Source organism: Lonchura striata, chromosome 9, assembly GCF_046129695.1.
Source record: "Lonchura striata isolate bLonStr1 chromosome 9, bLonStr1.mat, whole genome shotgun sequence".
NCBI lineage: Eukaryota > Metazoa > Chordata > Aves > Passeriformes > Estrildidae > Lonchura > Lonchura striata.
In genome coordinates this window covers 10380866-10407978 of record NC_134611.1, presented here as the reverse complement: position 1 = coordinate 10407978, position 27113 = coordinate 10380866, and the positions used below count along the sequence as shown (strand labels likewise).

Here is a 27113-nt window from a genome sequence, read left to right as displayed (position 1 = left end):
CATGTTGACAAAATACCATACAGCAGAAGGGTCTTGATAACTTACAGTGTATTTTTAAATGACTACAGACCACAAGGCCCAAGGCAATGAATATATACTTTCACTGTACTTCTTCCAAGCCATTCAACAATGCCTTTTTTTTTATTTTTTTAAATCTGTCTATCGAGTTCCATGCTTCCAACTTTCCAAACCTGGGGGACATGACAGATGTCATTTACAGTTCTCAGTGGTTAGCAAATCCCCAGGGAATACTTTTTGTCTGTTGTGGCTCTGGTGGTCACAATGGCAACGGGATTCATACATGGCTGAGTCAATCAGCATGAATCATTTATGTGACTCCTCATACATGGCATTATTAGGTTGGAATCATAGAAAAAAGATGACAGGGTCTTTGCTTCCCACACAACAGACCAACAGCTCCAGACCCTGACACTAAATTCTCCTTTCTTTGCCTCAGCCTTTTCTTCCTGCCAGTTTCACAGATATACTGACAATACCAGCCTGTTCTAATTTAGTGGTATGTTTTTCTTTTCTTTGTTTTTTTAAGTACTTGTTCTTATGTGAGTCACCTGATAAATTTTTGAAGTTTCTTACAGATGACTAGCATTCATAATGATGATGATGTGATAAGTACAGAAACAGTCAGTGTGAAGTGAAAAACAAATGTAAAAAGTTAAGACTAATATACCTGTAGGGTATTTATATTAAGTATGTATTACATCAGAAATAAGTTACAGGTGGGGAGGCATGACTTGCAAAATAGTTAAAACATACAATCCCACTGTTTAGACTGCAAAACAGTGTTTTTCTTTTGTCAAGTACACTGAACCATCAGTAATCCTGGAAACACAGCTGACTTCTAATCTTTGGTTCCACTGGAAATGAAACTGCATGCTTAAGGAGTAAAGTTAATTAGTGATTAATGAGATTCCTTAAATGCTGCTTCTCAATCTGACTGATCAGGATTCCCAATACAGGGCAAGGTGGAAGAAGAGCTGCAAGCACTGCAATCCTGTTCAAAATTGTGCCAAAAACGGGTCAGAAATCACATCCACTCACAAGGTCATATGCTTCCTAAGGATGAGCTTCTTCTCCTTTGGAGTACTTACCAATAAGATGATAAAGTAAGAGCTATCTGTTACAAACTACTGTGAACACGTCACTCAGAGCCTCATTCCTAGTGAACTTCCCCCAGGGGCAGTGATGGGAAACAAAATGGAAAAGCAATCCAAATTACTGAACTCCTTTGGTGAAAAATGGTTTAACCAGTCCCCTGGAGTTGCCTCCAGCAAACAAGACCCCAGCTGGTCCAGAGCTGCCCCACTCCTCTGCAGTGCTCAGGCAGTATGGCCAAAGAGCTGCTGAACTCCACCCACCACTGCCTGGCTCTGTCCTGACATCTCTGCAGTGCCCATTCCCTTCACCTTTTATCCAGGGTCCCTGCACACAGTTGGACCCACTGACTTTCATCTTTGCTGTAGCAATGACTAAATAATAAATAAAAGCTAATTTCTGCAGAAAACAGAGAGGTGGATTTTCAGACATTTAGTAGCAAGAACGAAAATGATCTGTAGATTTATCAACAGAATTGGCTGTTGTAAGCAGTGAGCAGTATTGATTCTGAAAATCAGCCACAGTAGGTTCATCATACAATTTCAAGGTAGGAGATGTAATTATCTACTATTATGTAACAGGGGGGGGATAAAATATTTATTAAAATAGTTCATAACTGGGTCATATCTGATGCTGAGCCTTATTCATAACGTAAAATTGCATCCAAATGGCAAAACCAGAAAGATCAGAAGTACCAGCCATAACAGACTCAAACAATGAACTACAATAGCAGTGTTGATGGAGCTTCCTTCAAAACAGGACATGAGCAAAGCTGGCTCAGCATATTTGAGTTTTCACTGAATATGGTCCACAACTTTTTCTGAAATGTAGGATTTTTTACAATACCACTGGAGGCAGGTTTCACAGCTCTGTATGTAACATCTGACAGCACTGGGCAGCCAGCACCTGCCTTAGAGCTTGGGAGCACTGGAACATACCCAGGCACAAGTTTTACCTTCTATGCTATAACACCCCAGCCCATCCAACCCACAGGAGCAAGAAGCAGAGACATTTATTCCTGCAAGTTGTATTTACTCACATCTCTCCTCGGAAAGGTGCCCAGCAGCTTGTACTCCTCCCAAGGATATCCCTTGGAAGCTACAAAATCAAAGACAACCTGCAGCTTGCTGCTGGCCAGGAAACGCCGCTCAAAGAATTCGCCGCTGGGCGTCCGGATGCGGAGTTTGCTGACGGACTCGGTGCTCTCCTCCTTCGGCTCGGGGGGCAAGGACTGCTCCAGAGACAGCCTGATGGCCTGGGGAAGGAAAAACAACCATTTCAGCCTGCAATGCCAGCAAGAGAAGAAAGGGAGAAAGATTTTCTTTTTATTTCTTCTAGAACTTCAAGATGTGTCGCAGTGCTCCAGAGCCTTTATATCTCAATGACAAAATAATTTTTATTCGCTCCTTAATAACAGCCCAGCAGACAACTAATTAAAATAAATCCTTCTTTATAACACATATTATTAGGTCTACAGTTAATGCACAATGGGATACGTAATTTAATCATTTGGCAGAAAGCCTTGGAAAAAAATTGAATGAGAGAATAATTGTCAAGTGGCCAATTGCTTCCTTAAAGGGTATAAATTAAAAGGCAGTGAAAGTATTTCTTTAAAAGCACTTGTCAAGTTGCCTTCCTCTTGCAGTGGTAATTGACCATTTGCAGTAGACTGGACCCTTAATGGCAGTTCAGAGTGAAAAGAAATATATGCAAGAAATTTACTACAAATAAACTGAAACACTGTTAAAAGATGCAATTAAAAATGTACATTAGATACACAGAGTACATATAAAAGTAGGAATCATTAAAGAAGAAAACTGGGAGAAGAGAAATGGGAGCTTGAGGATTTGAAGTTGGTGGTAGTAGTAGTAGCACTTATAAGATAGTTCTAACTACAGGTGAACACATTTTCTACAACAACCTGCATGAAATCAGCCCTCAGATTGCAATGACACTACGTGACAGTCAAATGTGTATGACTGCCTTGCAGCTAACATTGCTGATGTCAAGACTTTAAGGGCAGGATCCAGGTCTGTGTTCTCTGTCCCCTGTCTCTGCTAGCTGCTAGAGCACCAATCCTTTGATTATATTTTTTTAAAAAATAAAATTAATGGATGACATCAGACTGCTGAATGAGGTGAGCTTGATTTTCAAGGGTATTTCTGGTATTCATGGGCAGCAGCAGCATCTGTCAAAAATTTGATCATATTCAGAAGCAGCTCTGTTACAGTATCACATCACTTAAGGCAGTACTTAAAGAGAAGGTAAATGAATGGAAGAAGCAGCACAAACACACTGCCTGCCTCAAAATGTGCTTAAAAGACAATTTTTCAAATTGAAGAGGCAGTCAGGCAGGAATTTACCCATTTTCAAGGAACTTTCAATATACACAGTTGCTATTTGTGCCTTTGAAAACCTCCCCAAGGTCATTTAGTAACAGAAACTGATAGAGGGTGATTACATTGCAGGGAAAGGACTGGGCAGAAGCAAGATTACAAAGGCTTTTAAATAGTCTACTTCTCACACACACACCTCTGAGCAAATTATATCTCAGTATAAATATTTATACACAGAACTTCAGTTCATTTTTGCTCATCTATTATGAGATTATATTTTAAATAGAGTCTATTTTAATTTTCTCCCTCTCCATTCTCAACCACCTGCTTACTATCTTGCTGTTTTGACATTTCCCCACACAGTATAACAACAGATGCTACATTATTTACTGAACCCAATCAATTATATTATAGAAAAATAAACAACAGTAGCTCATTAGAGCTCCTTCCTTTGTGCAAAGAGTGCATCGCTCCCCAAAGTAACCACTCAACATAAAATGGCAATTTACAAGGGATATTCTGTACCAGCAAACCAAGTCAGAAAACAGTGACATGATGGATCACATTAAAAACTCTTGGACCTGAACAAGCAATTTCAGTTTGTTGATAAAAAGGTGTTCAGTATGTGAAAAACTCAATAGTCAGATTTTAAAATACAAACTGAACATAAAGCCACTTCTGTAAGTAAACACTGTTGCAAAACAATTCAGTCCAAGTAATCTGTATAGTTGAAAATGGGGAGTGTTAGTAAACATTATTGTTAAAATCCCTTTTGTTCTACTAAGCAAACAGATCCTATTATTTTCATTACTGCATTACTGCACTCTGCATTAAAACAGGGAAGCCCAGGTATATTTTAGTAACATGGGCAGTGCTGCAGTCTTTGCATAAGAAAACCATTTCCAGAAGGCCAAGGTATTAGAAAAGGCTCAGGAGCAGATATAATGAAGCAGAAATAATTATTGTTTCTATGCATGCAAAATAACTTAGAAAAGAAAAACACATTTCTTGCTTGAGCCTGAGTGTGAGCTGATCTCCTGCTGCAGTGGATTCATGTTCAGCTGCTATTAACCTCACAGAATTTCTATCTCACAACCAGTCTAGACCCCAAAAGAGGTTGCAGGAGCCATCTCTGAGAGCCACTGGAACTCTCAGCATTTACCAAATTGAGAGAATCTACAAAATAACAGTTTGAGGAACAGAACTCTTCACAGCACAGGGTTTCTGTTTTCTTTCAGAGGCCTAGAGACATAAACCATTTGTTTAAACACAATTTTCATTCTAAGGAAGATTCCATAGAATACTGTTCAGAAATTTTTAAAAGTACCACAAATCTTATTTTCAAAATTCTAGGTTTTTTTGGTAACTTGTTTCATCAAAATTGCAGGTAGGCTTGTAGGCTTTGTGCTACTTCCTGGAAAAAAATGAAAGGGTTCCATGTTTTTAAAAAGAGTGGCTGCAGAAAAGAGGTTAGAGTCTCCCAAAGATTCCAGCATTTATGGAGCTCATTTCACCGATCTCCTGTGAGCAGGTCCATCCATCTAATATCTGGCTGTATCTGAGACCCAGATGATAAAACAGAAAAGCTATTAAACAGCAGATGAAAATTATTTAGCTGCACTTTGTGTCACAGATATATAGTAAGAAATCAATAACAGTAAAGAAAATTGATCACACAAAAAGTATGCTTTGAACTGAAGTTGCAGTGTGTGCTGAATGAGTTTCAGTGCTCAAAAGCTTAATGAATTCATAAGGTTATCAGAAAAGGTAAAACATCCCACCTCACGCTCCTCCTCCTGCTCCTTCCGGATTTGTTCCAGGCGAAACTGCTCTGCCATTTCTCTCTCTTGTGCTTCCCTCTAACAAACACAAAGTGCAAATCCACATCAGTATGTGATAAATACAAATACAAAGAAACTTCTCAATGTTTCCATAGAAATTAATATAAGAGAGAGGATATTTATTAAGCAATATATTCCATTATTAAATGAAGCCAGGATGGGTGTAACTAGAAGATGTAGTCAAGTCTAGTCCTAGTGACTTTATCTGGTACCACTCTACAACACGGAGCACTTTAGGATCTCATGTTCAGAGCACAAGTGAAGGCAGCAGTCCCCTGCAGCACAGAGCATTCCCAAACTCCAAAAGGGTCCCCATGCCATGGGTCTTTGCCCCTGCACACACCTTGGCTCTGTCAGCCTCCAGCGAGATGCGGTACGCTTCGTCCTGCTCTCTCTTCACATTTTCTCTGGCTTCACGTTCATCCTAAAGGTTAAATAAAACAAACATCAAATAGTGGACCAGTATGATAAGTATCTTCATGTTCCTCAGCACTCTTTAATCCCAGTGACTTCAACATCACGGCTACAGCTAGGAGAAACACATTCAGAGATGCCTCAAGGGTGACTGTGGCTTTAGAAATCCTGACTGCCTGAAGCTTTGATTCAGTTGCCAGGTAAGGGAATGAGTCCAGGCCTTGGCCTGAGGGCTGGATGAGGCACTCAGGCTCTGCACTGAGAGCCATGGCAGGCACAGAGACCTGGGGAGGAGCAGCCTCCCGTGGAGGGGTCACTGCAGGGGGGTATGGGCTGGAACTAGGGGGGGATTTCCCTCCTGCACCCAACAGCTTGGATGGTTTTGTAACAGGGAAGTGTGGTTTAGATGTATACACTAAATTGGTGACTGGATTTTCATTGGCTCTCTACTCAGAGACAGGCTGGTCCTGACAGAGAAAGCCCAATCCCAGGTCCTTCCTGGGTCAAAAACCCCTCCAGCAGGGTCCATCCAGGGTCATGACTATCAAACATCATCCAGAAGCCTCAATTCACAGTGCTGACCATTATATAAAGATGGGAAAGTAGCAGGTCCTGCTCTGAAGTATCTCAAATGGACAGATGCAGGCAAGCAAGGAACAGGTTGCCATGCCAGCAAAAAGTATCTTATCAACAATCACAGCACAAAAAAATAAAGGTTTACTAAAAACACACAAATGACAAAGCCATGCATCATCCACACAGTGGAGGATCAAAGGCTGGATATCTCCAAAAGCTGGAATAACTGCACTGGGGTGATGTCAAATAAAGCAAAGTGTATAATCAATATCTTCATACTCTGCCTCTGAAGCAGAGACAGTGGCTGCTCCCCTGTGCTTACTTGTCTTACATCTCATAATCCCCCCCAGAGCCCTGCAGAGGCAGCACTGGTCCCTACAAAAATCAATAGGATTTAGCTGTGAGACTGCTGGGGGCTCAGCAGGGTCTTCCCTGCAGTTCCCAGTAACACAGCACCTGGACTGGGGCAATCTGTCCTGTGCTTCACAGAAATTAAAGTCTACTACCTCCTGCTTCTTGAAGAATTATGTAATCTTCCCATTCAGCTGCAACATTTATTCCACATAAAAGAATAATTTTGCTAAATGATCACTTTTCTCCTCAAAACACCACTATTTGGCAAAAACTCAATTCTGAATGGTAGGAGCTCATGCTAACTGTAATTATCACAACATACAAACATGTCAAGATATTCCTTAAAAAAACCCCTCTAATATCTCAGATGCAAACACAGGAGGAAAGGACAAACTGCAGGGAAAACTATACAACTTCCACTTGGAAAGTACCAAAATCTTTTCAGAGGAAATTCTTCTTCCTTACAGAAGACAGGACCCAAAGTCATTCTACAATCAGCGTGTTCTGAATTTCGCTCCAACATTTAGAAACCATCACTTTATTCAGCAGAACCAAAACACAAGTAGAAGTAATTCTTGCAAAATGCAAAAAAGGACAATAACCTCCAAATAACCTTTTCCCTTCCTAGCTACACTGGACATTGAAAAGTTTTAGGTACTCTGCTCATGGAACTTGAACCTGATAACAAAAACTACCCTACATGAATATTCCATTTTTGAGATGAAGGGGCATTGAAGTAATTAAACAGCTCCCATTTTTATGTTTTCCAAATATGAGGAAAGCTTGTTGAGTACACTGAAGTTTTCCCAATTCTTCTCATAGATGGAACATAGCAGTAAAGAAAAAATATTTTGTGCTATTTATACTGAGACTTTTCATAAACATACTGAAAATTTATCTTATAATAGTGAGAACCAAAATAACCTTTCCAAATCAGCTCACTAAAGGAAGATGACTTCAGGTTATCTGCCAGAGGACAAGCCCTTAAAAAATATTTAGAATTATTTCAGATAGAACTTATTCAACGTTCATGTTTTTGACTCCATGTATCACACCTAAATCCACAAACCAAATTTCAAAGGCCACACAAGTCCAGTAATGCCCAAAAGAGCTTTGAAAGATTAGATACAACTCTTGCAATTACAGGCTCTTCTCCATCAAAGATTGCTAGCAACTATGATAGAGTTACTGTAGTTTATAAAAAAATAAAATTTAAAAAATTACTGGTTCTATAGATTCTACAACTAGAACTGAAATATGAATTCCAGGCATTAAAAAAAAGTTAAAATGCTTTCTTCCCTATTCACTGCAGTTATCATCATGCTAGAAGTGGATTATGAAAAAGATGTCAGGAATGTGAAGAATTACCACGCATGACTGCCTGGTCCTCATAGAAATATGTGAGCCACATCTAAAAGTAAGTGACCATGCCACTGAGCCCTACACCTCATTGAAATAATACTTCTTACTGAAACAGACCTTAAAAACAAAGCTGGTTTCCAGAGATCTTTGGGTAAGCAGCAGATGTAATCCTGCAATGCCTCTTTGTACCTGCTTCTGTGTTAATACTCCTGCTTGCTAACACTGCTCACACTGAACAGGAACCAACCCCTCCACAGATTTTACGGCTAAATTGTGGTATTGTCTGGTTCAGAGTTACACCTTGGACAAATTTTAAACATTAGACAAAGCAGTTCTCCCTTTTGTAATGCAGTTTCTTATTTTAGTAATCTCTTCCTCTAGAGAGGAATGAGGATGCTTCACCAGAAAGCAACAAAAGAAAACTCACAGTGGTGACAGGAAAAGTTGAAGAAAATATTTTGCAGAGAATCTTCCACTGCACTAACAAAGAACATGTCAAGAGTAGTCATGCCACTTATAATTAATACAAAAAAATTCAGAAGTGTTATTCATTAATAAAATTTGAGGCAGCTGACAACTGTTAGACTCTACATAAATTGCAGTCACTATTGACTGAACATCATTAAATGCATCTTCACAGTGCTTCTGCAATGAAGGCAGAACTGGCACCTTACTTATTCAAGAAATCAAAGTATAAACAGACATGGCTTATCCTGGGTCACTTAAAAAGCCTTCATCAGAAACAGTGGAATTCCACAGCAGTGACTGAAGGCTGGTGTGAATGCAAACCATACACATCCCAAAGGTTTGGGGCTTGAGACAAGGGGACAACACTCCTTTGCACCTAAAAAGGGGAGAAGTCACAGATTTCTCCTTTCTTGTTTTGACAATGAGACAATGGGAGGACATACATTCAATGGAAGGTTGGAAATCTGAAAAAAATAGCTTCTATTCACAGAATGCATTCTTCAGCTATGACTTTGCTATTCTGCTTCTTAGAGATACAGTCAACCCAAAAATATCAAACACTTATGAAATAGCTACAATTGACCATGTAAACTTTTGTGGACCCTCTGGTCCATGACCAGAAAACCTTCCACTGAGGAAAAACTCACAGATAAAATTAAGAAGAATTTTAGGATAACCCTCTCATATAATTATTTCCTAAACTATTTGTTGAAGTTAATGCTGAAATACCTAGTGACAGGCATTTTCAGATGCAGGATGATGGGCAAATAGGGATTCTTGATTGAATTTAGGATAGCAGATTCTACAAGTTAAAAATATTCCACTTTTTGAATGGGATATTTTGCTGGAAAAGTCAGCATTGGCCCTTCTGGGCTTTTTTTTCCTTATTTATCATTGTCTCTTCTGAAGGTAGGATTTAATTATTTAACTCCAGGAATCAGATTTGCACCTGATTTGTCTCAGAGAGCTGTGTTTTATTATTGCCCACTGCCCTTTGGGACCAGTTCTACTGTGAAGTAAAAGCGGATGAGACAGAACTTGAGAAGATAACCAGGAGCAGAAGACATTTCTCATATCTCAGTGAGGCAAGGGCTATTACAAGAAAGAAAGAAAGAAAAAAGTGTATTTCCAAATGCTGAATGCCCATCTGAAAGACAGTTCATTTCACTGAACTACTCCTGAAATTAAAATCTGCAAATGCTTAAGGCTATTCATGGGAGCGTTAAAAGAGAAACACCCCTTTGTCCAAACAAACCAGTGCAAGAAAGGCATTAATTTGACTCACTAAGATGACAGACTTGCACATTGTATAACTTAAACATACATGATGGGGAATATAGGGCAGGAAAAAGTGCACACAGAATGTGTTGGGTGTATGGGAACGACCAGGACAAAGCAAATGGACGTTTTAGCGTGGCAGAACCACAGGAGGAGGCAGGATGGGGCAGGGTGAGGAGCAGAACAGCACAGAACCACCACAGGATCCTGCCTGTCCACACTGAAGGCTGAAAGCTCAGTTCCAGATATGGATTTTTTGGAATTAACTGAAGTGATAAGAAGAAAACCAACCTCAAAACTTTCAAGGAGTCCTGCAGTGTTTTTCTGGGGGAAAAGAGCCAGCCAGTCCTGAGACATCTGCCCAGCTGGGCTGAAGATTCACTGACAAGTCTGGAGCCATCAACATGTACAGCCTAAAAGCCACAGGGACTGAACATATTTTATCCCCCTTCTTTCTTTCTTTCCTCTGCCATTGCCTTGCTCTTTGCCAAAGCTCTACCCATGCTGTGAACTCTTGAAGGCAGCACTTGCACCCACCAGGGTGTGTGCAGCCAAGTGCTCAATGGGAAGCCCAACGTTTGGGCTGCTATCATATTACAAACATAAAATCAGAAAATTTAATCAGATAAATTTTGATTACTGTAGTTTAATTAGTTATAACTAGTAATAATTAGTAAATGTGCTAATTAGATTTTTGAGGGGTTAAATCCCAATCTTCGCTAGACGCTTGTCATCACCATAATGTTTTTGCGCTTTGGAATTTAATGAATTTCGTGTATTCTCATAATCTCTTGTTGTGTAAATACTATACACCATGATATACATGACAGTGTTAGATGGAACACAGATTATCCAAGGTTTCAGATGCCTGATTTCTAATGATTTACATCAGAGCTTCAGTCCTCAGCAGAAATTTCAGAGGTCTCTTGCAGAGCTGATGGAAGCCCTTCCCCTACATTTGACAGCAGTGAGGCAGAAAAGGAGGAAAAGACATGGTGACACCAGGCTTCTCACAGCACAGCTATGGAAATATGACTTGGCCACTAAAGCCCCAAAATGCTCTGGCAAGGAAAACAGGAAAAGAATTCATGCTGCTGTTTTGGAGTTTTGGTTTTCCTTCAAGTGTTTTTTAAATCCCCATCCAGATATTGGTGAGGAAGGACCTATGTTTTCCTCAAGCTCTAGAATTATCTAGGAAAGAGATGTCACCCAAGAACAGAGAGGAAAGATGGTGACCCTACAGGCCTACAGTTTTCTACAGCTTATCTTCAGTCAGAGTCTGATTACAGCAGTTTTTCCAGTTTAAAAATTCTTAAGTATCTCTCTTTTATGCTACAGACCCATGTGCTGGCAGACATAGTTTAAAGTGAATGAAAGGTTTCAAATGTTATTTGTAAAAATAAGAAGGCCTCTGAAGCAACTGTGGACATTACAATTCCATCTTGATGTCTAATCCAAGAGCAGGAGTGCCCGTGTTGCATAAGGACAAAAATAAACACGACCAGAGACCTACTGTTACTTAAATGTGGACAAGTTGGACCAGCTGTGTAACAGTCATTTCTTCTACAGTAATAAATGTTGACAGCAAAAATAAAAAATGCATTACTGAGGCATCATCAAATGAGCCCTGTCATTACATGGAAACTCCACCCTGTATAAGCTTGTCAAAAAGTGTTACTGTAATCCTTTGAGAAGCCTCCTCCTCAGGCAATGAAGAAAAAATGTTGAGGATCAGCCCAGAACAGGTGTGTTGTGCTGTAATGCCAGGATTTAATCACAGATCTCTTCACATTAGCCTCACAAAGGAACTAACTCAGATCTATTTGTGCCCATCACGCCACACTGAGATGATTATTTAACTACCCAGTTAAAGCAAGCAAGCTCACAGGGTGTTTAAAAATGGACATTCCAGGGCGTAGAATATTTTACAACTATTGTTTTGCTAAGTCCAGCACCAGGCATTGACACTTAAGAGGAACTGATGCTCAAGAGGAACTGATACTACAATGCTCTTTTCAAAGTCAGTGCCTGAAAAATCTCTGTGCACACCTTGATTAACAGTGGGAAAGGCTGGTTATCCCTGCTCTGAGAGACCCTCTCTTGCTTACAGGAGGAACTCCTTGATGCCATTTATTCCCTCTGTAAAACCCCACTGCCTGAGCAGTAGCTGGGGTGTCAACTCCTGTAGTGGTGACCAGGGGAGCAAACTTGGTTAGAAAAAGGAAGTGTGTCCATCAGATGCAGAAAATCATCAGTGCAGCTGCAGAATAACTCTGCATACACAGCGTGAGGTTGGACTGCAGCCCCCAGACCTGACTGCACTGGGAAAGGTGGGGCTGTATCCTGGCCAAGAGGCTTCACTGGTGATGGTCACTGAGCCCACAGCTGAATTATCCATTGGCCTCTTATCAGAAGAGCCATGTGAGCACATCAAGTGTGCTGCTAATCCGATTTTGCTGCTTGTGGCTTGTTCTTACAGCAATTTTAGGAGCGAAATTATAAAACAGACACCTAGACTGTGTATGTACAATGGCACATCAACAGCATGGTCCAAAAGAGGCAGAAGGTTTCCAAAATGTCATCTGGCCAACACAGCAACAGCTCATGACTGACCCTGAACCTTGGAGAGGCAGGGAAAAGAATAAGACAGCAGGTTGATCTCCTTTGAGGGAGAGAAAACAGGTGCAGAAGTTACACGCCAGGACAGGCATGTTGGGTTACTATGAGTACATGTGTCCATTCCAATGTTTTTAAGGTATTTCTTTGGAGATTATGTAAGAGCACAACACACAAATCTAAAAATTAAAACCAATTGATAGTTAAAGTGATGGTAGTTTAGCACTTGACACTAAAAAAACGTGCAAGAGATTTGCCCTATTAAAATCTTATGAGGCTAAATTGGTAAATTTTACCAACACATGGATACAAAAGCACAAGATTTAGCTAAGCATATTATTATTACCAGCAGCTAATGAGGTGGCTCAGTCAGGTGAGTTAAGTTGAGCATCCCACCTTTACCCCCAGCAGATGCCCAGGGACAGGAGCTGCCTGTAGCTACAGCCAACATCAGCTGAACACCTGGACCAGCAGCTGGAGTGGTACCAGTCCTCCTGTACCCAAATAACCATCAGAGGGCACTGCAAAACACACTGTGCCAAACAGGATTATGCAATGGCTGTGCTGGAAGCTTTCAAGTGCATGAGAATTTCAGCTGCATAAACTCACTCATTACTAACTTCATGTACATTTACAAATGTTTCTAGTTCTGGTTCTTTCTCACACACACTTCTGTTTACAGCAATGCTACACTGATGACTCTTTTTAAAGCACAAAAGAATTTTCTGCTTATCTTCTTGTGGTTTTATGATGACTTAGAGTTGCTACTAAGAAAACAGTAACAGAAACCGGACTCTGTATCCTGTTTGCTATTGGAATATTTGGGAAAAAATTGCACCAACTGCAGTAAGATCTTAAAAAAGAAAAGGTGTTGATGTTTGAACATTTGAAGTTGTCAAGTACAAGGCTTATGAGAAAGATACATGTTACGTAGCTAACCACAAAAAGGCAATATTTTGTTCTCAGGCTGAAGCCATCTATTGAGTACAGATTGCTTGTCAAATACTCCTTCTCTGGAATAGTAATTTCATAAAGCAAGGTTGTTTTTTGTTTTGAAAACTTCCTGCTTCAAAGGAAAAGTGTCTTGAGATCACCTTTTCATTGTGCTTGTAACGAGTGAAGCCAAGGTGTAAGTAAATATCCTACTTGTGTATAGAAACCATAGTGTCTGGAAAGCTGCCCCCAAAGTTTATGAAATTTTCCATCACTTTTCTGAATGTCAAAGTGTGTTAGAAAAAGCTCCTGTTGGGGAAGAAATGCCATCAGTGCTTTCAGTGACAGAAAAACGAAAGACTACAGAAGACCTGGACAAAGGTAGATTTTGGAGAAATGTATAAAATTCAATTTTCCATTCTCCCTAGTTAGGTAGAGCACTTGGAGAAAGAAGTCAGGAGACAACAAACCCATGTGGGGAGTGGACTGTCACCGTCACTGCTCTTGGCTGTCCAGGGAAGGACAAAGAGCAGCCCAGGACAGGAGCCAGTTCTTGGTTCTGGGTCCAGTCCGGTGTCCTGCTCCTCACTCTGTTCCAATCCTATCACTTCTAGTTTCTTCTCCTATCCCTTGTTTGCTCTTATCTCTCCAAATTTATATGCTTCTGTTTCCCTCTGTTTTCTTCCTTTTTATCAGCTTTTAAAGTTTTTAAGTCTGAAATTCTCTTGGAACTCATCTGTGATGTAAATTTCACCCTCTTACTAAAGCATTAAAAAACTCCCAGACTTAAGACACTCCTGTTAAAATGCAATTAAAAATCAGTTATATTGTGCCTTGGATTTTTGTTGTAACCCTTATATTTAAATGTGTGTTCAGTATTAATAAAATTGAAGTCAATTTCTTTACCAATGAATTACAGGTAGCATAAATAAAGAAGAAAAAGTGAATGACACATATTGTGCAGATAATGTGCCTTCATATTTATAGTCAATAAATCTGGTACTAATGAGATACAAGATTTAAATGTGAAGAACGTGTTTTGTGAATTATTGTCAATCAATGTCTATACAACAGGATAAAGAATAATCTTGAATGGCAACACACCTATTATTATAAATTCCTAAGAACTTCACTACTTAAAAAATGTCACTCTTAATTTACAGAGTAACAGATAAAGATCTTTCAGCTGCGTAACTCACTTTGTCTGCTTCTGTGTAATTGAAACACTGGTTTTGAGAAGTCTTATCATCATTTATGCATTCTGCATCATTCTGAGTTGTGGCTCAGTACTGGTGTACTGGTTAAAGTTGGTTTCAGCCCCCTTCTAAACAGACACATTTAAGATATATTAATTTATTTTTGTTTTCTACCTATGACTTGGAGCTGGTCAGTGGCAAAAAATCTGATAATTTTCCATGCATATTAAGCATATAGATCACATTAAGCTCTATAATATCACTGTAATGCACTATGTGACTATGTTCAGAAAAAGAAAAGAAACTGAAAATGACGAGACCAAAAAGGAGGAGTTCCGAGAGACCCAAATACACAAAGGAGACTTTACTTTTTTAATTTCTGACAATGGAGAGACACTAAAATAAATCATGCCCAACTCCTCTGGCTAAAGAAACATCTGGTTAATTGACATCCCCAGTGATTAGTGGAGGCCAGGAGGTATCTGCAGCCACTTTCAGTGCTCACCTCATCCTTTATGTCTTCCTGCTGCTGGGCACTGAAGATCTCCATTGCAGCCATCAGCCTCATCATCAGCTCATCCACTGTTGTGTTACCTAGCAACAAAGAAAGATAGCTGAACTTCACTTCATTAAAGTTATTAAACAAAAAAGAAGTAATTTCAGAATTAATCCATAAGAAATAGCCAGATTAAAAAAAAAAAAAAGAAAAGAAGACAAGAATAGAAAATGCAAATATCTCAGTAGAATGCTTTCAGTTCACCTTTTTACTTAAAATTCAGAATTATTTTTACAAAGGTTGATCACAGGTTAAAACTTCAGGTGGTGCAAATCTGAACAATTGCTTTTATGCTTGCATAAATTAACTCTATTTTGTCTTTTAGTCACTGATGTTAAAGGCAAGCAGTAGATCTGGGACTCCCTTATGTAAAATTGATTTTACAGATTTAGAATTCCCAGACAGACCAAAGCAACTGCTCAGTCAGGCAACACAAGGTAGGATGTTGGCAGCAGCATCCAAGTGGATTGGTTTAAAACAATGGAAAACCCACAATACAATGATTGAATGGATATGATGAAATATATCCACATTTTATTTGGATATAACTAGCAATAAAATTTCAAATACTGTATTTTCTTCAGTCTAACTACTTCTCAAAAAACTTACAAAGCTACTGAAGTGAAAAATTCTGTCATCCATGTGTGAATCATGAAATAGAACACATACATGGGGAAACATATACCTCCCCAGCTTTTCCTTCCAGTGTGCCCCCAGTCTCCATTAAGACTGAAAGATAATTTCCTACTAAGATGCATTCTTTGGTGTCTCTTTCTAGACTGAAGACTAGACTACGCATTAAAGCCACTTGTCATAGTAGTTGAAAGGTCCTAAACCATAAGAAATGGTCAAAAACTATGAAGTGTTAATATCTGCCAGCCTAAACAGCTGTTAGACCCGAGCAGAACAAGTACCACTAAAGAAAACAAGACTGTCCCCATAGTTTCCCACCCCAGGAAAAAAATAAAATTCAAAAGCAAACTAAGACAGTCTGCATTTCAATAAATGCCACCAGGGTCTTAGGTTTCTATATAGTTGTATCTCTTCTGTCAACATGCCTTCTCACCCAGCCCTGAAAGGCCCTCATTGTTCCCATTTCTAACATTTGCTACCTTAGCAGAAAATGTTATCCCACATGCTACAACATGCAGGATTTCAGAGACTACCATTCATTGAGGCAGTATTGTTAAAAGATACCAGTGTCCCCATTCCTGGGAAAATAACAAGCAGAGATTGTGTGATTTTTGTTAAAGGATGAATTTAAGTAAGGCTACAATAGGTGATTGTTTTAGTTTAGTTCAAAAGATCACAGAAAACCTGACAAATCATTAAAACTTAACACATACAATTAAATAATCTGGATTATTTTTAATATAAAGCTGCATTGTATTATAACTTTGAATTGTTGCTAAAGCTGTTAAGTAATTTAAGTCAGTAGCACCACTGACATCAGCGGGATGGCAAAGGTTCTGAACTGTACTGCAGAGTCAGAAAACTGACCTATTTATAAGACTATTCCTATGAAATAACCTAAGAAACTTATGAAATAGGTTTTATAAGTTACAGGCATGAATTAGTGTTGTGCTGTACCTTGCACTGAGGAGACAAAATCCATGCAAAAATTAACCATTTTGTCCACAGGAAGGAACACTGCAGATTCCTCAAGTAAATTATTAATCCCAGATGCATAAAGAAACACTAATGCTTGTCTGCAAAAGGCAGCATTTCCTGAGGCTGAACTTCCTCAAGAAAATGAGATTACAATAAAGATTGCCAGATATAAGCAATAAAAAAATTAGGTCACAGTGTCATGAAGGCAAACTTGTGGAGAAAGCAGAAGAAATGAGAGGCAGCCATTCTTTGATGTGCTCTAATTTGAAGAGTTACTGAGAACAGCAGTCAGAGGGCAACACTCCACATCTAAGTCATCTTGTTGTCAGTGAAATCAGAGGAATGGTTACACCAGAAAGAACTCCTCATGTAAACCAGAAAGCTTCATTTATGTGAAATTATATTAGGAACTTCAATCTTGACCTGATGTGGGGGTCTTGATGCTGCAGGCAGGTCTGAAAAAGCAACTCATGTCCAAATATTAGCAAGAGGAGCCCAGGTATTAACAATGAACTGCACACAAAGAATCAAATGCATTCTGGCACTATGCAGAAGTGCAGCCAAGATCTTTTGGAAATCAAGAATGTATCAGGATATAAATTTGGAAAACTAAGTGTAGCTCCTTATTTAGGAAATTAAGCTTCCACTTAAAAAAAAAAAAAAAGAAAAGCATAAACTATAATTCTACTACAGTCATGGCAACCCAATTTCTAACACCATGTTATTTAATACATTTATGAGTAGTAGATAATTATACCCTGGCAACTTAAAGTGTGTTTTGTGTAATAAATGAATATTCTGGACATCTTAAAAGAGAAACAGCAAAGATCTCTTGTAACAGTTTCAATACTCACATAAAGAATTCCTGTAATATAAAGAACTGTACCTTGTATTACATTCAACACTTCATTAGATGATCGTTTTCCCATAATAATAAGGAAAAGTGGAAACTGGTCTGTCTTCTGAGTTCGAATGGTTTGGGCTACAACACTCCCAAAATGTCTAGTGCACATCGTCAGAAACCTTGCGGGGGAAGAAATAAATAGTTAACATTGTAGAGGATTTTTTGAAGTTAAGTTTAAAAAATAATGATACTAAATTCAGCAGTTTAACTGCATGTTACCTACTCTATAGCACATTCTGCATTCAGTTCTAGAGCTCTTTATCTCTTTTTATCACTAAGTTATTATAATATTTACAAACATGATAGGGTCCAGGTTATCTAAATTAAAACAATTAACAATTGCTTGAGACAGTGATTTATTTAATGGAGAATTCCATTTCCTGTTACACTATGTGAAGACTATAATTCAAAACTACTCCCCAAAATAATAATGCTGAATAAATTGTTCAAAACTTCTAAAGAGAAACTAAGTAGAGCAACAATGTAATAAACATGGTGAAGTATAAAAATAGTAAATTTCATACAAAAGCATAATTTAATAATGAAAGAAATTGGTTTAATCAGTCAGAGAATGAAAACATGGTACTTCAGAATTGTATTTTCTTTTGTACTAGTGCCCTGCCAGTGACATACTTAGCAGTGTGGTCTAAAAAACAATAATTCTAAGCTTTTGACCAAAAAAAGCTCTTAGATATTAGCATACAGAAGTCTAACATTAGTATTCTTAACACGATCTTGAATAAATGAAAAAACTGATAAAGCTTTTCTCTTCCATTAAAGGACTGTTTGAAATTAGCATTTCTTTCAAGAGAAAAGGGTAGCTTATGATATGTTTTCAGATCTGATGGTAAAAAGTAAATGTCATAATAATAATGAATTATGAAAGACCAAATGCAAATATAGAATGCTTTAATAAGATCCAATTTAATAAAGTCTGTAAAAATAATGGACTTTTAATAACACGGGTCACAAAAGGCAAAACAGTGGAAATTCTGAGGACTAGCCACTGGTACAGGCTTATTAATTCTTAATTATGTTCATGAAAGGCAACTTAAATCATGTGTTTTCTTATGCCTTATGATAATATTTTAGGTAACAACTACTCTGAAATGTATGCTCTAACTGAAGAGCAAAGTCCCATTGTCACATGCATTAGAAGCCAAATCTATTTGAAAAGACAAACTACATTAAAATGTCAAGTGCTCCAAGTAATTTCTTCTCAAAGATACTGAAAAGATTCAAAATTGTGATTTTTTAAATCAATATATATATTGTATCCAATAAAATGGATAAAATTGATAAATCTGAGAAGTACAGCATTTGGCTTATTTGAGGCCTCTGAAGTACTAAAAAAATCTCTCCTTAGAGAGAATTTGTCTATGGCTGTAGTTGGATGGAAGGCAATGGGTGGGGGTGGCAAGCAAGTATTTCAAAGCCATAATAAGTGTTACTCCCTGATTCTCTGTATTTTTCAACTCAGAACAATCAGACACAAAAGAAGACATCAAAAAGCTGAACAAACTCTGCTATATCAGAAACAGCGACACCAACACGTAACATCTGGTGAGGATAAAACAGCATCTGTAAAGTCTGGACATATCAAGTCTTCAGATAAATAATGGCTTTTGATGTTTTCCTTTCAAGGTGGGAACAGGTAAGTGAAATGTTGGCCTCACAGCAGTCAGTGGTGATCCTCCACAGCAAAATTACTTATGTGAGTTCAAGGTTTCACTCCTGGAAGCAATAAAGACAGTGGACAATTGAACTGAATTCCTAAATTTGTGTATTAAAACTGTCTAACAGCCTTCAACACAGCACAGAAGAAAAGCACTCAAGTTTCATGAAAAATCAAAATATTTAACTGGAAGTGAAGAAGTGCTGTAGAGAACAATGCGAGAAGGAACAAAACTAAAGAGACTCCTACAGTCCTGATTGTACTAGTCAAAGGTGCTGATTTGTTAATTTTTTTTAAAGTTTTTATTTTTGTATTTAGTCAACAAATAACTCAGTCCCAAATTATGCTTTTACAGGTACAGGTTTTGCAAGCAGTGAATTCTGAATGAAGAATATTTTTTTTCCTTCTTTTCTACCTTTCCTGATTTTGTATTCTTAGACCTTTTTACTTTCAGATTCATAGCCAGAAAAAAGGGATCCCCTTTTTTCTCTAAAAAATCCCCTCTGTGCTAATATTTACTGCTAGAAGTGAGCAGGACCAAAACAACTTGATGCAATAACCAGTATCTTACTCTGTACATCATTTATAAGGGATTTTCTTACTTTCATCTAAACAGAAGTGTGCCAGATCTCTCAGTGGCATCTCCAGAGCTGCCAAAAAAAGTGCCTGTGGAGTCCATCAAAGAGACAGATGTCCCTCCAGGGAAAAGGGTTTTCCACAGCATTGGATTACTGTGATCTCCCACCAACAGTGGAAATAGAGGAATGCTGCCAGAAAGGAAGGGCAAACAGCATCCTACTAGTCCTTTTATTTTGAAATTACAAGAATGTTCAAGGAGGGAGCAGGAGAAAGGCAAAAAAAAAAACGTTTTATAAAGTAAAAATTCATTTAAAAATAACCTCAAAAGTTACAAGAAAAAAGTTCATCAATAAAAGTTCCAGTTCTGGCAAGCAGCACCATTTCTTTCATGGCTCAGTAGCAATGAAACCAGCAGTTACAGCTACAGAATAAACATGGACACTGACCATGGCTTGACAAATACCGAAACAAGTTAAAAAATGTAGAAACTATTGAAGTTTTTTAATAGATTGAACAGGTATTAATGCTTAGACATAGTTCACTTTATAGTTAAAAGTGGCACTAAGGAAAAATTATTCTGGTGCCATGAAGATGTTGACTGGGGGAGTTGCTGATGCCTACACAGTAATTATCCCCCCACATGCACCTTGAGACAACCTGTGTGAGGAGTTATCATCTTTGGAGCTCATGAGTTTTCCAAAGAAGAATGCTACCATTTCCTACCAGCTAATATGTGAGGCTTTATATTAAAATACACTCCTGGCATAGCTTTTTGTATTAATTTAAAAATCATTTTTATTAATGTAGTAACTTACTTAATATTACTTTAAAATAAGGTCCTGGAATGCAATTATGACAAAATAATAGCTTTAAGATCTACTAAAAAAAGTTTTATATCTTACTGGTTCTCAAACCCAAAAGAAATACTTATTACAACTTAAGTCTCAAGGCTGTACTCTATCATAGCTTCTGATCTCAAATATGCTATGTAGCACTCTGTAGTAATAATTTGTTTCTGTGGCAGCTTTTAATTTTTAATAACAGAATTGGGCATTTCTGGCCAAAGTGCTGGTCATCAAAAGAGTTGATCTCAGAGCTCAACATTATTTGATATCTGGAAAAAAGCTATGATGGTAAATACTTTGGAAAAAGGTCAATATTCCTTTAGTATTTCTGTTTAAACAATTTGGTAAGTTAGGACCATCTCTGGTGCCTAGCTCCTGACAGGGACAAGGCAGAGGCACTGCTTGGCTTTGAACAGTCGTGTTGTATTTACCAATGTGAACTCCTTCAAAGCCACTCCTACTCCTGCCTAGTAGAGAAAAAAATCCACAAAGAAATGAAGAACTGGAGAGGAGTTAAAGGAAGAACTTAGTGAAGAATTGAGGATTCTGAGCAATGAGAGTTATCTGCATCTCCTTTAAAAACCACAGCACAGAGCAGCAGTTCTCCCTGCTGCCCTTGGCCCTGATGCAGCAGGACTCCAGAGGAGCAGAAAAATTCAGTATCCCTTGTCTTTCCATGCAGAAAAGTGCCATCAGCACTGAGAGACATGGACACCACCCACCAGTCACCACTGAAACCAAATACTCACCACTCAGTGCCTGTCCTCCTTCTGATCCCCAATTTCCGAGGCTGAATAGCTCTCCATATATCCCCAAATTTATCTGCTTTCTCAAGGCATTATGAATAAACCTCAAGCAATCAACACAGTGGTAGAAAGAGCAACTAAACCTAAAATGTTAACTCTAGCTGGTTTATATTAGCAAAACAGACCTGCAGAAGAAAACCAAATCAGAGCAGGTTGCATCTTGCACACTGTAGTGTGTTCCTGGAATGTGCAGAGGGAGACTCGGTGCTATATTTTGAATGTTTTTTGCATGTCAAAAAATAAAAAAATTGAAAGCTCTTGTTGGCTTTTGATTTTTTTACTCTCTCCCCAGCACCTTAATGTTATTTAACAATTGTATTAGCAAATGTCTAGTGCACTCAAGGTCAAATTCTCCTTCACAAAGAGAGAACTCAGCTCTCAAATGTACGGAAAAATGCATTAAAAGAAATACTAAAACATTCACAATATTTTAGATCTTCATAGTATTCATAGTATTTTAGATTTTTTTTACTTTCTGTGTCAGTAGAAGTAACAAAGATTTGGTTATTTGTCGCAGTCTTACTCATATAAATTCCTGAAGTTATTTTTTGTTTTTATGCACCTAAGGGAAAACTTTGGAAAAGTTTCCTCCTACAATGAGGCCTTTGGCACATGGTGCCCAAGATACTTTTTGGAAAGCATTTTTTAACAGAACAGAAAAGGCTGCACTGGAGATGTTTTTTGCTGTATGTTCTTAGCCTAAAGTACTCCTCAAAAAGCAGCAGCTGCAGAAAATCTGACAATCTCTTCTAAAATACCTATTCCCTTTTAGAACACAAAGAGGATGACTTTGGGCCAAAAAAAGTGTGATTTATTTATGACTAGATAATTCCTAAAGCCAACCTTAAACAGCCTTTCACATTTCAGAAATGGGTTTGGAAAAAAAGTAACTTCTTTATGGAGCATGAAGAAAACAATTATGAATATTAAATATGCAAAGTTCCTGATTATTTTTAATCATAATTATATAATGTGCAAAGTCAACATAAGACTCATTAAAATGTTAATGTAAAAATAACATTTTTGTATTAGGTATTTACATTTTTAGAAGAGTAAAAGCTGAGATCCTGAATTGTCATATTAAAATAATCTTGCTCTCCATAATACGGAGTGACTGCCTTACCCCCATGGGTAGGGTCATACCTCAAACACAAGGAGCAGCAGACACAAGGCACATTTTAAAGATGTATACAGCAGCCTAAATCAAATTATGTGGGTATCACCTTCAGGATCCACATGCTAAACACCAGATTCAGATGTCAAAAAGCATTATTGTATCCACTTTATACAGAAGTAAAGCCTACATGAGTAGGTTATCTATCTCATCCTAAAACATGGAAGATCTGACTCCCACCCTGAAAGCTTCAACCAAATTAAATAAACACCTCACGACTCCATTCAATCTCAACCACAGCCCTCTAGAAACCCTTTAGTCCATCCTTGGACACCAGGCAAAGTCACTGGTGAAAGTACAAATAAAATACACCTTGACCCTTTGCGAGAACCCTGCACAAAGAATGGAAGACACAAGGGGCACTTTCATCATCACTTATTACGTGTGTGATTTCCTAAGGAACGTTCAAGGCTTGCCACAGGTAGATTTAATATACATATTTAATAAAATCTAGACAAGAACAGACTGTGTTTAGTTACTTTACGGATGTTGGAGAAGCTACAAGCACATCTGAAGATAGAGAATTCAGATTAATCTTCACAACTCAAAGAATCATCCTGACAATTAAAATACAATTCTGTAAGGTCAATGAGAGTCTCCAAACTGGAGGAAAGACTGCACAAATACAGCAAAAGAAACAAGTAATAACAGAATACAAAAAGATTCTTCCTCAAAACAGTCCAACAAATCTGTCTTGACCACCTGTTCTTCTGCCTTCACCTCTTTTGCACAGGACGAAAAAAATTTATTTTTCACCTTTTCTGTTCAACAAGCTTAAGCAACTAGGTTGTAGTTTGAGTACAGTGGGATAGAACATTCTGAGATTTTGTTTTAGGGTGGGGACTTAAAACCTATTCTTACAAATCTATCAGTTTAATTAATCCTTGGGTTTAATAACCATTTTTCTCAAATGACCTTAAAACATTGCTAAAAGCATATAAACTGATGCACTGAAAATCTTGATAATATCAGAGAGGCTGCTTTCTATTTATAGTTGGCTATTATAGACATCCATATCTTCCTAATCACGACCAGACCAAATTGCATTCTCTGCTGATTTTTAGTTTTCCAAATTTGGACATTTTTAGATTACTAACATGAAATTACCTTGAAGCACATAAATATTTAAGCAGGGATAGTTTACCTTTTCTGGTTGGTGTATAATAAACAGTTTAACCATCATCTATATACAGGCTGTTTTGTTCTCCATCTAAAGAGACAATCACCTTTTATCCTTTTCCTTTTTTCCCTTTGTTTCAGTGCTATTAGGAAACTATTCACAAGTGCAACCCTGAACAATACTATGCAGTAATTATGACTAAATGACAAAGAGATGCGAACAATTACCGAGTCCATTTTGAAACCCTACCCTAATAAAGTCATTAGATGCTGCCCTTGCCATGAGCCTTCTAAAAGCTTCTGAAGTTACAAGAACACACGGCATTGTTCAGTAGGACAATTGCTGCTGGCAGAATGCAAACCTTGAGTTAAACCATGCTGCAAATTGATCTTGACATTCTGTTAAGACCGCCACTAAAATCAAAAGCAAAGGAGAAAAGGAGAAAATGAGCGGGTGGGATGTAATCATGGAACAGAAGGGTTCCCTCCTCACCTTCTTTCCTCTTCCTCCTCAAAACAAACCATACAGAAAATGACAAACTCGCCTGGTGTTTGAGAACCTTTATTTTTAAAACATTAATTAGACTTCTGACCTGTTTTTATTGACTGGCACTGTATTGCTATTAAAGTAAATTAAATAAAAAAATGCAGAATACAATAGAAAAGGTTTTCACACTGCTGTGTGAAACCTGTTAAGGATTTAGTGCCTAAAGAACACGTCCAACAGTTTTGCAAGCAACATATACAGAATCCGTGGTCACTCCTGAAGAGGCAGTGAAAAATTAACTCACCTCCTCCTGCTCTCACAGACCCCACACCTGCAATATATTTGCTGAAGGATCAAATGGGATTGGGGAGCTGGAGTAATATGGTCAACTGGTCTTCATCCAGGCATGCATCATTCAGTAGGTTAGAATTAAGGGTCAGCAACTGTGAATATGGCTAATCACTTGATGACGGAAATTGCAGGTGAAGACAACCTGCTGCTGAGAAGCACTTTAGTGAATTAACTCTTTCCTAAGCTTAAGCACAGTGAAAAACTATAATTTGAACATTAAAACTAACAAATGCCTGTCATCAGAACAAAACTGGCAACACCTTGAAATACAGTGCTCAAGGGCAATGATATCAAAAGCTAAAAAGCTGCTACAGATTTTTTGAGTCGCTGTCTTATGGTTTTGGCTTTGCTTAACAAACACCATGTGTGCTGGACAGCTCTTAATATTAAGCATTATCAGTGTTTGTAAATGCAGTGTGTACCAATATAAGGTATATGTGTGCATGTATATATATATATTTCCTGGATACAAATACATTAATGCCCATTAATGAATTAACAAATCCAGTTAGGCATGTGTTTGCACAAACATTCACAACGCTCATGCACATAATTGTATTAGAACAATGGTATTGAATGAACTCTGTGAAGTAAAAACTGCCAGAACTAGAGCAGCTCATCTGTGGCTCTCCTGCTTATCCATCCCAGAATCCCTCTGGAAAGCTGAGGAATTGCCCAGCCCAAGTGATGGCCCAGTGCAGGTGTGTGCTGCACTGGCCCATCGATGGCAGGACAGAGCTGCCAGCACCACTGCAGTCAAGCCCCACTGCCACTGCCCTGACACCTCCTCACAAAGGGCCATGGTAGCAATCTTCACTGCAAGCAATTGAGAGGAAACTATTTTTAAGCTCATGATTCACCTCAAATTTCCTGGAATATAACAAGAGTAAAGTTAGAGCTATATGTGTAGCTTTGTAGCCTTTTTCCTCCTTTGACAGAAACAGATCACAAGAATATTTCAAAGAGTTGCTCCCTAAACTGAAGTCTAAACTATAGGAGATAAAGATTTCATGTCTATTCCTTAATTGTATTAAAAAATCACCATATTATTTTCCTAAATGAAGGATACTTATTTTATTTTCCTTTTCTTCTAATTTTATTATGATTAATGAATAAATTCATAATCACAGAACTTACTCAAAGTAACTGCTCCCTTCACTGCAAACCTGATGTCAGAGGCAATTAAAACCCATGGAAGCCAGAGCAAAACTTCCCCTCTGCATTAGATATAACTGTATTAATTAGAATAAACTGTATTAATTAGACTTCTCCTTCATTTTTACAAAGTAACAGTGCTGCATGGCTGCAGAAAGAAATATTTTAGTATCTGACTCCCAAAGTTGTAATGCCTATGCTCTTGCACTGCTGCTGGCAGGTACCCAGTCTGTTGGAATGGATATTGAAGATTGAGAGATTGCAGAAGAAACATGCTATTGTGCAGTAATGCAGGTTCTAAAACACATTCCTGTATCAGTGTCAGATGACAAACACATTAAAAATTGGGGAAAATGACATGAATTTGGAGCTGGTTTTGTTCTACAGTGTTCAGGATGGACCCTCATTTCATTAATGAGAAGATGGGAAACAACTATTAGGACTAATTTTGGAATAGGATGACATTCATGGATCAAAACATTATGAATCTTTTTTTTGGCTTATATAAGGAAAGTCTTTATAGCTGTTTGAATTTACTCATGCCATTCCACAGTACTTTACTACTGAGGTGTCTCTGTTGACTGCTGTAAATCAAGTTGGCCTGATTCTTCTGCTGTCCCACCCTGGCTTTTCCAGCATTTTTACAATGCAATTGGAGGAGTATAAATGAATTGCTCTTGGGCTACACCAGTAGGCAAACCCCAGTTCCTCTTGTTGTTGCTGTTGTCTTCTCAGCATTCAAATAAAAGGCTACAATTAACTGTGTTCACAGGGATACAGAACAGAATGGGCTCCAAGACCACTGTCACTGAAGGGTAGTGATTGAACAGAGGGACTGAGCATTTATTTATGGGAATGCCCACAGTGCACTGGCACTTTCCAAAGGGAGAGGGAAGCATCATACCCCCTCTGAAGAAATCACAGTCTAAGGAGCAGGATGTGACACTAAACACAACTGAGAAATTATTCTAATTCGAGCCAGCATGACTTGTTTACCCCTTACTATTTTTTGACCTCACTGTTAATATGACAGTTTCTTTGTTGTTGTTAACAGAAAGCAAAAAAATGAAGGCTTAAAAACCCTATCGTCCAGCACAATCAGGGACTAAGTTCATTGAGAGCAGCTATAAAGCCTTAAACAAGCCCTTTATTTTGTGTTTTAAGAAGTGTCATAAGGAGTTAATAGGACACAGCTGTACAGGCTCTTTCTAACAAGCAGCTTCTGTCGCTTTGGTCACCACAGGTGTCTGTGTAACCTGCAAACTCTTATTACTAGTGTATCAAAGTTGTGCTACTTAATAGATTTCTTTAGTAAAACACAACAAAGCAATTACATGGCTGTTGATCGTTAGTCATAAAAAACC

The 27113-nt window shown here is 38.2% G+C and overlaps 1 protein-coding gene across 2 annotated transcripts in view; it reads right to left on the bottom strand.

Moving 5' to 3' along the window:
- FAF1 (Fas associated factor 1) overlaps window positions 1–27113 on the bottom strand; it is a 152189-nt gene that overhangs the window by 13682 nt on the left and 111394 nt on the right. For both annotated transcript variants that reach the window (XM_021529210.3, XM_021529218.3), the window contains exons 14-18: window positions 17541–17677; window positions 14993–15081; window positions 5634–5714; window positions 5231–5308; window positions 2153–2368 (exon numbers count right to left, since the gene is read on the bottom strand). In XM_021529210.3, the coding sequence (XP_021384885.1) occupies window positions 2153–2368; window positions 5231–5308; window positions 5634–5714; window positions 14993–15081; window positions 17541–17677 (601 nt within the window). The remainder of the gene's footprint in view (window positions 1–2152; window positions 2369–5230; window positions 5309–5633; window positions 5715–14992; window positions 15082–17540; window positions 17678–27113) is intronic.